This window comes from Ranitomeya imitator, chromosome 7 (assembly GCF_032444005.1).
Source record: "Ranitomeya imitator isolate aRanImi1 chromosome 7, aRanImi1.pri, whole genome shotgun sequence".
Lineage (NCBI taxonomy): Eukaryota > Metazoa > Chordata > Amphibia > Anura > Dendrobatidae > Ranitomeya > Ranitomeya imitator.
The window spans coordinates 189,122,293-189,134,320 of NC_091288.1; the positions used below are offsets into that span (position 1 = coordinate 189,122,293).

The window sequence follows — 12,028 nt, forward strand, 5'->3', positions numbered from 1 at the left end:
ACACCAATATGTAAAAACCAAATTCCACATTGCATTTTTACCTCGAACCATGGATGGCATTTGCTAGTTCTGTAAGCAAGGATTTGGGGGACACTGGTTTCCCTTCACAATATTTCCAGAGGCCACTCAAATCCTGGATGCATCCTTTGTTCTTCCATTGGGTCTTTTCCTGTGGAGAACAATTACGGTATATTGCATTGTTTATAATTTAATTGACCCATATCTGTTTTTCTATAACACCTACCATCTTCGTAAAAGACGAAATCATGGTTTTGGAGTGGTTCTTCTTCTAGGTCTACTCTGGGTAGCGTTAGTGTTTATATGTGTAGTAAACCATTATGTGTGTCTTTTTACGTCACTACGTCCAGGTCTGCATCTGGGTCATAATCTCCTCTGGGTCCAGATTTTCCTGAATCTTCCTCTCTCTGAGACAATCCTTTCTCATAAGGAAGCAATGTAGCAGGATTCCACTGTGAACACCTGGGCAGGGTGATGTGACTAGTTTATCCCATCAGGTAAGTCTAGCTGGAGTCATATGTTTAGTCCTCTGGCAGTTGAGTAGAGCAGAGTCGGAGTGTGGAACCCAAACAGTCAGACCATGCGTGAGAACAAGATCTGACTTTTGCACAGTATATGCCACTACTGCAACATTATATTTTCCTCTCTTCCTCACTAATACAGCAAGGTGAAATGTTTTTAATACATTAACATCTAACGTGCCTTCTATTGGTAGACCCGGTAATACAGATCTCCATCTATTTATCTAGTTGCCCATAGTTGTCAGTCCTATAAAGCATCAGGCTCCCTTCAGAATTTTGTACACATTTAGTTCCCTTCAGAGTGGTGTCAGGTGACTTAGCACAGGTGCCACTTATATTCCCCATATTTTATTGTCTAGGAGTTAATGTAACCGGGAACAAATGCAAGTCTCATCAGACCATCTTATGAGTTTACGAGAGGAAGGATGCCTAGCAGTACGTCCATGAGTTTATACATTATAGAGGTAACGGGCTTAGACTGGACAGAGTATGCAAGACGAGGAGAGTGCCCAGGGCTGGAGGGCCCGAGCCTCAGAGACAGAGAAGATAAGTACCAGCCATACTGGCAAAGTAGCTCCCCTACGAGGAAAGAAGACGCGGAACCACAGGTTGAGAGTAGGACTCTTGATAACCGGACTGTAGTACTGAGCTGGTTTGTGATGAAGTAGTGAGGAACGGTGAAGATAGGGGGTAAAAGAGAAAAGCAGAAAATATTAAAGCTATGTGTGGGAATGAAACGAGTTGTGTTCCCGCTATCTGCTGGATAAAATCTCCTTCAAGTTATCATTGAGTAAAAAGTTTATTTTTGACTGGTGGTCTCCCTCATTGACCTATCAAACATCTGATCCTGGCCAACCAAAGTCATCGGTTATATGCGTCAGGCAAAGGGCGTAGTTCCCCCAAAGCACGAATCCACGCCAGGACCCCTACCTTCATGTAGCGTGCTGGAGCGTGAGAGATGAGAATCGTGCCCACGTTACAAACGCACAAAAATATCTTAACATACAGTAATCTCTATAACCCCTGGGAGAGCAGATACTGAAGTTTTAGGTAATGCACAGTACTGGTCATAGAGGAGAATATGGCACCTAATGGAGGCCCTGTTTGACCAGGTTTGTCATATAGTCCCATAGGCGCTGTCACTGTAGAAGATCCACACAGGGCTTTGCTGAGTCCATCGACTTGTGGTGCGTTGAAATTCCTTTCGTGTACCGTCACATTTCTGGCATTGCCCGGACATGTTCGGTGTTCACCTTCAGGCTTTTTGGAGGCACGGTTATGATTTTGGTGCAGAACTTCTGCTCTCTTGTTCACATAAGATCATATCAGCAAAAATCCCCAAGATTTCAGCTCTTGTTCCATCCAGCAGCTTGAATTTTTAGCTTCTATAGAGAGTCACGGAATATATAAAAATTTGGATAATTCTATAGATCAATAGATATTTGCCTTAATGGCAAAACACTTTCAGTGCGGTGCGGAGCGTGACAAAACTTCTGGTTAAATGTGTTAGCATAGTAAAAATAATGAACTGTATAATTCACTTGCGAAGCGGTGTTTTCCTCAATGCCTATTAAGCCGGTAAACGTATAGTCCCATGGTGTATAGTAGTAATGTTGCTAGGAGACTCGCAGTACCAGTCAGACGGTCGGGACTTTCACAGATTGTCAGAAATGCATACATATCTCACCAGCTGCTGTAAATTCATGCTTCTCAAATGTATTCCCAGCGCTGCCAGAAATTGTAAAGCACTCGGCGCCTTAGAGGAATCCACAGGCCAATGTTAAGGTGCGATGTTCCAATTCTGAGACGACATAGGGAGAGGTACACAAAATTTCAACAATGACAATCAGTTAAAAGCGTTATCAATATTTCTAACAATTGCTATTGCCACAATGCTTCTAAAATGAGAAAAAGGTATTTTGACAACATGCACATCCCCAACACTTTCTAAGGGGTTCGAGAAGCTCAATTCCTCAACTCGTCTCCAGTTTGGAATGGTACCGCTTCCAGTAATCAGATTTCCATCTCATTGACATGCTATAAAGACTTGTATGCATGTATTTTCTCCCTTGAAGGGTTTGTCCACTTAAGAAGCCTAGACCCTGCTCCATGCACCCACACTTTGAGGACAAGTCATTGGTGGTCCGAAAAGGACCTTGTTGCAAGAACAGTATTGGGGCCATTTACAGTCCAATATTGCACAATTCCACCTGCTTTGATGGCGGAAGTGACTCTCTAATCTCTTGGGCCCCTGTGCACCTGCTCAGGTTACATCAATCTTGAAAGCCGAGAATGCTGAAACAGCATTTCAGGAATCTAAAGATTATTATTATTATTATTATTATACATTTTTATAGCGCCATTTATTCCATGGCGCTTTACATGTGAATACGGGGCAAATATAGACAAATACATTAAACATGAGCAGATAACAAGGCACACGAGTACATAAGGAGGGAGGACCCTGCCCGCGAGGGCTCACAGTCTGCAGGGGGTGGGTGAGGATACACTAGGAGAGGGAAGAGCTGGCTGTGCGGCTGTTCAGTAGGTTGAGGATCACTGCAGGCTGTAGGCTTGTCGGAAGAGATGAGTCTTCAGGTTCTTTTTGAAGGTTTCTATGGTAGGCGCAAGTCTGATGTGTTGGGGTAGAGAGTTCCAGAGTATGGGGGAAGCACGGGAGAAGTCTTGGATGCGGTTATGGGAAGAAGAGATGAGAGGGGAGTAGAGAAGGAGGTCTTGGGAGGATCGGAGGTCGCGTGTAGGTAGGTACCGGGAGACCATGTCACAGATGTATGGAGGAGACAGGTTGTGGATGGCTTTGTATGTCAGTGTGAGGGTTTTGAACTGGAGTCTCTGGGCGATAGGAAGCCAGTGAAGGGCTTGACACAGGGGAGAGGCTGGGGAATAGCGGGGGGACAGGTGGATTAGTCGGGCAGCAGAGTGTAGGATGGATTGGAGTGGTGCCAGAGTGCTAGAGGGAAGTCCAGAGAGTAGGAGGTTGCAGTAGTCGAGGCGGGAGATGATAAGGGCATGCACTAGCGTTTTTGCAGTGTTGCGGTCAAGGAAAGCACGGATCCGGGAAATATTTTTGAGTTTGAGACGACAGGAGGAGGCAAGGGCTTGGATATGTGGCTTGAAAGAGAGGGCAGAGTCGAGGATCACCCCGAGGCACCGGGCGTGTGGGACTGGGGATAGTGAGCAGCCATTGACATTGATGGATAGGTCTGGTGGAGGGGTAGAGTGAGATGGGGGAAAGATGATGAATTCTGTTTTGTCCATGTTCAGTTGTAGAAAGCGAGCAGAAAAGAAGGCTGAAATGGCAGACAGACAGTGCGGGATTTTGGTAAGCAAGGAGGAGAGGTCAGGTCCGGAGAGGTAGATCTGCGTGTCGTCAGCGTAGAGATGGTACTGCATACCGTGGGATTCTATGAGCTGTCCCAGGCCGAAAGTGTAGATGGAGAAGAGTAGGGGTCCTAGAACAGAGCCTTGAGGAACACCGACTGACAAGGGGCGAAGTGAGGAGGTGGTGTGGGGGAGGGAGACACTGAATGTTCGGTCTGTCAGATATGACGAGATCCAGGAAAGGGCCAAGTCTGTGATGCCAAGGGATGAGAGGATTTGTAGCAAAAGGGAGTGGTCTACAGTGTCAAAGGCAGAAGACAAGTCCAGGAGAAGGAGGACAGAGTAGTGTCGCTTGCTCCTGGCAGTTAGTAGGTCATTGGTGACTTTAGTTAGGGCAGTTTCAGTTGAGTGATGGGAACGGAAGCCTGATTGTAACCGATCAAAGAGGGAGCAGGAGGAGAAGTGGGAGGACAGTTCAAGATGGACGTGTTGCTCCAGCAATTTGGAGGCATAAGGGAGAAGAGATATTGGGCGATAGCTAGACACAGAGGATGGGTCGAGGGAGGGCTTTTTGAGGATGGGTGTGATCTTGGCATGCTTGAAGGATGAGGGAAAGACACCTGTTGTGAGTGAGAGGTTGAAGAGGTGCGTTAGGGTTGGGATGAAGACCGTGGAAAGGTTAGGGATGAGGTGGGATGGGAGCGGGTCAAGCGTGCAGGTGGTGAGGTGTGATCTTGACAGGAGGGTGGAGAGCTGATCTTCTGTCATGGTGGAGAAGCTGGTTTTGGAGGAGCAGGGTTGAGCAGCTAAGAGGGGCAGTGGGCGCTGTGGGCCAAAGCTTTCTCTGATCGTATCGATCTTCTGTTTAAAGAAAGAGGCGAAGTCATCAGCAGAAATGAGGGGGGAGGAAGGAGGTGCGGGGGGACGGAGTAGAGAATTGAAAGTGTTGAAAAGCTGTTTAGGGTTGTGGGACAGGGAGGATATGAGGGATGAGAAGTAAGTTTGTTTTGCGGCAGTGAGCGCAGACTTGAAGCTGGCGAGGGACTGCTTGTATGCAGTGAAGTGGTCGGCAGAGTGGGATCGCTTCCATCTCCGCTCAGCAATCCTGGAAGCCCGTCTCAATTCTTTGGTCAGGCTGGTCAGCCAGGGCTGCCTGTTAATTGTACGAGTTTTACTATGCATGAGTGGGGCGGCCGAATCGAGTGTTGTTGTTATTGTGGTGCTATAAAAAGTGGCAGCAGCATCTGTGTCATGAAGGGAGGCTATGTATGTGAGAGGGAGAAGGGACTCAGAGAGTGATTGTAAGTTGAGATGTTTGAGATTTCTGCGAGGGTGAGTGAGTTTGTGGAGTGGGGGTTGCACACTAGGAGAGGAGAGGGACGAGAATGTCAGTAGGTTGTGGTCAGACAGGGGGAGGGGTGTGTTAGTGAGGTTAGTAAGGGAGCAGAGGCGGGTGAAGATGAGGTCCAGCGTGTGGCCATCTTTGTGAGTGGCCTCAGAGGACCATTGAGTGAGGCCAAAGGAGGCAGTCAGTGATAAAAGTTTAGAGGTAGCTGAGGTGAAAGTGTCAATGGGGACATTGAAATCACCCATGATGATAGTGGGGATGTCAACAGAGAGGAAATGAAGTAGCCAGGTGGTGAAGTGGTCGAGAAAGGTGGAGATGGCTAGTTCTGGGGGGCGGTAGATGACAGCCAGCTGGAGGTTGGAGGGGGAATAGATGCGGACAGAGTGCACCTCAAACGAGGGAAGAGTAGCGGAGGGTGGTAGCGGGATTGGAGTAAAGGAGCAGGTGTCGGACAGGAGCAAGCCAACTCCTCCACCGCGTTTGTTGCTGGGGCGAGGGGTGTGAGAGAGGTGGAATCCGCCATAGGAGAGCGCAGCTGGAGAGGCCGAGTCAGAGGGGGTGAGCCAGGTTTCAGTGAGGCCGAGGAAGGAGAGTTTGTTGGTGATGAAGAGGTCATGGATAAATGTCAGTTTGTTGCAGATGGAGCGTGCGTTCCATAGTGCTCCAAGTAGGGGGAGCGGGGGAGTGGGGGCTGGATGAATGGGTATGAGGTTGTCGTGGTTGGGAAAACGTGCGGAGGATCGTGGCAGGGGGTTAGAAACGAGTGTGGGGATGAATTGGGGAGGGCCGGGATTTGGGGATATGTCACCAGCAATGAGGAGTAACAGACAGATCATTAGAAGGTGGGAGCAGGATAGGACATGATGTGGCCGTGTGTGTCTGGAGAAAAAGGATTGTATGTGGGGGAACAGTTCTGAGGGGAAGGTGAGATGGCTGGGGAGTATGGAGGAAGAAATGACTAGTTCCTTACTAGGAGGAGGGATTGCAGGAGATTGTAAGAAGGAAAGTAGTATGGGGGTGAAAGAGAAAAGAAACCGAAACATTGTAGTGGTTAGTAGTCTGTTACCTTCCAGTCAATTCCAGTCCAATTCAGTCTAATTCAGAATCATAATTAAAAAGATGTAATTCAGTCTAATTCAGAATCATAATTAAAAAGATGTAATTCAGTCTAATTCAGAATCATAATTAAAAAGATGTAATTTAAAAGATGGAAGTTAAAAGATGATTTGCAGCAGACTGAGTCTATAGCAGACTCCTGCATGTGAATATATCCCCAGTTAAGGGCAATCAGGTGTGAATGAGGGGGTGGCTGGGTATGGGAGACCAGATGTAGAGAGTTAAGCAAAGGTCATAAAGTGAGGGAGGGGTAAGACTGACCACTCAAAGAGATGCCAGGATCACACAATGAGAGACATGAAAACAGGTCGTGGAAACAAGCTCATAGGTGAGAAAGCATACTAAAAGGATTATATGTGCTGCACCAAGACACTCAGATCCAGGGGAAGCATAGAAAAGCCAGTGCAATATACAGAGATATTCTGGAGCCAGGGAGAGCTGGGTAAAGTCAGTGCATACCATGGAAAATCAATGCAGTATACAGAGATATTCTGGAGCCAGGGAGAGCTGGGTAAAGTCAGTGCATACCATGGAAAATCAATGCAGTATACAGAGATATTCTGGAGCCAGGGAGAGCTGGGTAAAGTCAGTGCATACCATGGAAAATCAATGCAGTATACAGAGATATTCTGGAGCCAGGGAGAGCTGGGTAAAGTCAGTGCATACCATGGAAAATCAATGCAGTATACAGAGATATTCTGGAGCCAGGGAGAGCTGGGTAAAGTCAGTGCATACCTGTGGGAAGAGGAGAACTAAAGATCTAAAGAATACTGTATAAAGATAAACCAGAAATGTAAAAAAGAAATCAAGTTATCCAACGACATTAAAATAAATCTCATATTTTTTTCTAAATACATCAATGCCAAAAAGAAAAAAAATAGATAGTGTTAGCCCCTTAAAAATGACATTAATAAGATAATTACAGAGGACAAAGAAAAGGCTGAGATATTAAACAGGCACTTTTCATCCGTGTTCACAAATGAGCTGTCCGTTACAGGGATCATTCAACAAGGCAAAAATAAAAATTCACAACCTGATATAACTAGTTGAACACAAAAAGAAGTGCGCCTGCGTCTGAGCAATTTAAACATTGATCCCCGGCCCAGATGGCATTCATCTGGAATTGGCTAAATGACAGGAAACAAAGAGTTGTCATAAATGGTACTTTCTCTAAATGGGATAGAGTCAGGAGTGGGGTACCGCAGGGATCTTTTCTAGGACTGATTCTTTTTAATCTCTTTATTAATGACTTTGTGGATTGAATTGATAGTAAACTGTCAGTCTTTGCTGACGACACCAAACTATGTAGGTTACTAATCTGATCTTGACACTACAATATTGCAAAACGATCTGAATAAGATAACTGAATGGGGAAACACTTGGCAAATGAGATTTAATGTAGATAAATGTAAAGTAATGCACCTAGCGCGGAGTAATTTTATTATTAGTATATACATTAAATTGGAGTATACTTGGGACTACAGAACAGGAGAAGGACTTGGGTATTCTAGTTACAAGTAAGCTGAGCAGCAGTACTCAATGTCAAGCAGCAGCCGCAAAAGCAAACAAGATTTTCAGATGTATAAAAAGAGATAAAATCCCACGATCCCAACGTATTGTTACCTCTTTATAAATCACTGGTGAGGCCACATCTAGAACACGGGATCCAGTTTTGGTCTCCACATTATAAAAAGGATAGTCAGAAGTTAGAGTCAGTTCAGAGGCGGGCAACTAGATTATTGCCATAGATGGAAGGCCTCTCATATGATGAGAGGTTGGAAAAAAGACGCCTCAGAGGAGATCTCATTTACATGTATAAATATATGTGTGGCCAATACAAAGGACTGGCACATGACTTATTCTTTCCAAGGACCATACTAAGGACCAGGGGGCACTCATTACGGGTGGAAGAAATTAGATTCTGGCAGCTAAATAGGACAGGGTTCTTTACAGTTAGAGCAGTCAGACTGTGGAATGCCGACCATTAGGTAGTGATGGCAGACACTATAACAGCTTTTATAAATTAGTGACAAAATTTACAATTGGTTGAGAAAGGTTGAACTTGATGGACTTTGGTCTTTTTTCAACCTACGTAACTATGTGACTATGTATTGATATGGCAACCCCCAGTGCAGGTGTTTAGAGTGTGCTCTCGAATTCAGCCCACCCCATAAATGGCTGGTGTAGGCTGTGGTATACAACTAGCACCTGCCTCTAAGAGCTAGCTCCTATTACTGCTGTTTAACACTGAAGATGCAACTGTCAATCTCTGACAGCAGCATTTAAAGGGTTACGATTGACGCAAATGATTTGAGGAATCCAATATATCAAAGTCTTTATAAGACCCCATTGTTTGGCTTTAGATACTTATACGCAGGAATCAAAAATAGGCATTCTATAAAAAAAAAGTCAGAACATTTGCATGCATGGGTTTACTTACTTTTTTGCGCCAATGGAGAAAGGTCAAACATGGACTTTGTGATGGCAAGATCAGTAAATGTGTTTTTGGCTAAGCTGGTTGGTAAATTCAGTTTTCACTGCAGTTGACCAAAAATTGGACCTCATTATTCAAGTCATACCCGTCAGGGTCCAAAGGAGACCACTATATGGCTTTGTAGATACCGTATATACAGCAGGTGATTTTTATTTTGGGGAATTTGCAAGATAGTGGCTCTCAAAGTTAAAAGTCCTAGAAATTGGATGAGTGCTATCCATCGTTTTGACCGATAGCACTCGTTCCCGTGTTATTCTATGAGGCCATGCACATGACTGAGGTGGTTGGAGGAAAAACATCACGGCATGCACAATTTGCCTACAAAAATTGGATCCCACACACTCTTTCATGTCTATGGGTCCTTGAAAAATTCAGTCCGCACTCGGATGCCATGTCCGATTTTCAAGGATTGATGATATAGAGAAGGGTAAGAAACTCTACACCTCTGAGAAAATCTGATAACCCTCTGATCAGAGTGTGATTAACATAACCCGACTGATTTTCTCGAACGAGAGCAAAATGGTGGTGTGACTCCAGCCTTGCCCTCAACCCTCAAATGGCCAGATATGTCGCTTTAGGCAGTCACTGAGGGGGATCACCAATATTGCCAGTGATTAGGTGGTAGGTCATTGCCGGTTTTTAGTATGTCGCGAATATGACGAATAGGACCAGTGAGAACATATCTGAGGGATCTTGAGTCCTACCATAGGCATTGGTACCATGGACATTTCCAAACAGCAGTGTATCAGCTTTGGAATTGAATGTTGGATGACGATAAGTAGGTAATCGATGTTGACTATAATTAAGGGCCGAAATTTTGTTTATTTTTGGAAGTAGGCTTTACGTGTAAAAAAGGTCCTTGTACATTGGTTGAGTAACTGAAAAATGGCCCTAGTCATTATCGCAGGCCAGTTGTATTGATCTTTTTGATTCGTCCTTCACTGAAAATCAATAAGTTTACACTACAAAACCCTTTCCTTGTTCATTATATGAGATACACCGGAAAGTCACTGATTCCTCATGTTGTTTGTTCCCGCAGGTGGCCCAGCTTCCGTTCTCGATTGGTGATGGAAAGTGGCACCATATTTGCATTACATGGACAACCAGGGATGGAATGTGGGAAGCATATCTAGATGGCGTCAAACTGGGCTCAGGGGAAAATCTGGCCCCCTGGCACCCAATTAAACCGAATGGAATTCTTATTTTGGGCCAGGAGCAGGTGAGGGTGAAGTGTAATTACTCTTTACACAACAGCTTATAAAAGACACCGTGATGTCGCAACACCAGCACAATAGTCACACTACTTCCTAAGCTTCCTGAAGAGGAGTCATATGACCAACGTCCTTTAATTGATCCGGATATATAACTGGACTGAACACTGTGCTGTTCTGAAGAGACGGAGCTGATAAAAAACCACATATCAAGTAGAAGGCCCCTGATTTCAATGATGTATCACTTAGTTTACTGGGTGGAGAGGTTTTGACGCAGCAGAGTTTTTAAATGTAGGATGCAGCAGAGCAGATAAAGCTAGTCCCGCCCACACCAGGCTCTGTATGTACATGGTCTATAAACAATGAGCTGCTTATCACAGAAGAGGGCGGAGTCAGACTAGCATGTACACTGCTGTAGCTGCTGCAGTCCAGGCAAAGATAAAACCTTCAGTGCAAGTAAACAACAGCACACAGCCTGATAAGTGACACATCATGTGCATTAACCTCTACCTTATCCTGTTCTCAGATTACATAGCAAAACCCTGCTTACAGATTCCATTTAAGAAGAAAAAGTCAATCTACACTGTACGCAGAAAGCTGCCAATCAGAGGTGTGGGCAGGGTTATACACCGCTCAACATTCTGAGCACTGCTGTATCTGCAGCTGAGAAAACAGTGATTTTCTGAAATTGACAGCAAGCAGCCCAGAAAGTGACACATCGCTGGAATCAGGGTCTCTGCCCCCACATCATGCCGCTCTCAGATTACATTGGAAAATAATGATGTCAGATTCTTCTTACTATGAGACCAAAAAGAAATATAAAGATCATATTTTTCATCCTTTTATTGGAGTGTAAATATCACAAAAATCCTCTCTCTATTATGGTGCTGACCAAAAGGATGGAAGTCATGTAAAGGAGAACTTAAGCTTCCTAATTTTTGTCTGAAGTCAGATCTTCCAAATGTTTGGGGGTTGATAGCAAACCATAACATAGTCAATAAGTATTTCTACAGTATTTGCGGCATATTCATTGGTGTCTTTTTTTTTCTCTTTCAGGACACTGTTGGCGGAAGATTCGATGCCACTCAAGCTTTTGTTGGAGAATTGAGCCAGTTCAATATCTGGGACCGTGTCCTAAAGTCGGAGGATATAGTCAGTATAGCCAACTGTACCACCAACATGCCGGGAAACATCATACCGTGGGCCGATAACAACGTCGACGTATTTGGGGGCGCAACAAAATTACCCCTGGAGCCATGCGAAGAGCGACTGCTAGATTTATAGCCCAGACACCGTTCCTTTACGTGCCCAACTCCACAAAGACAAACTCCAGTGAGGTTACGTGTCCTACAATGCACAATACAGTTAGCTGTACCCAAAATTCAGCTCAAAATGCCACAATGGGGACAGCTACTAGTGCATAAATCCAGAGGATGACCGCAGCACCTCTAGGCCGCTCCTGTAGAGTCGCCAAAACGCTCCCCGAAAAATTATATATATTAGAACCCACCATATATATAACTATATATACGTACATTCTATTATATATATATATGTATATATATATATACTGTGTATTAGAACCCACCATATATATAAGTATATATATGTACATTCTTTTATATATATGTATATATATATATATATATATATATATATATATATACTTTATATTAGAACCCACCATATATATAAGTATATATATGTACATTCTTTTATATATATGTATATATATATATATATATATATATATATATATATATATATATATATATATATATTGTATATTAGAACCCTCCATATATATAAATATATATGTACATTCTTTTATATATATATGTATATATATATATATATATACTGTGTATTAGAACCCACCATATATAACGATATATACGTACATTCTTTTATATATATATATATATATATATATATATATATAGTATGTTAGAACCCACCATATATATAAGTATATATA

The 12,028-nt window shown here is 43.8% G+C and overlaps 1 protein-coding gene across 1 annotated transcript in view; it reads left to right on the plus strand.

The window, feature by feature from the left end:
* NPTX2 (neuronal pentraxin 2) overlaps positions 1 to 11,698 on the plus strand; it is a 41,383-nt gene extending 29,685 nt beyond the window's left edge. Inside the window, exons 4-5 of the mRNA XM_069734245.1 lie at positions 9,879 to 10,058; positions 11,107 to 11,698. Coding sequence (XP_069590346.1) covers positions 9,879 to 10,058; positions 11,107 to 11,334 — 408 coding nt within the window. The 3' untranslated portion in view covers positions 11,335 to 11,698. The remainder of the gene's footprint in view (positions 1 to 9,878; positions 10,059 to 11,106) is intronic.
* The last annotated feature ends 330 nt before the right edge of the window (positions 11,699 to 12,028 follow it).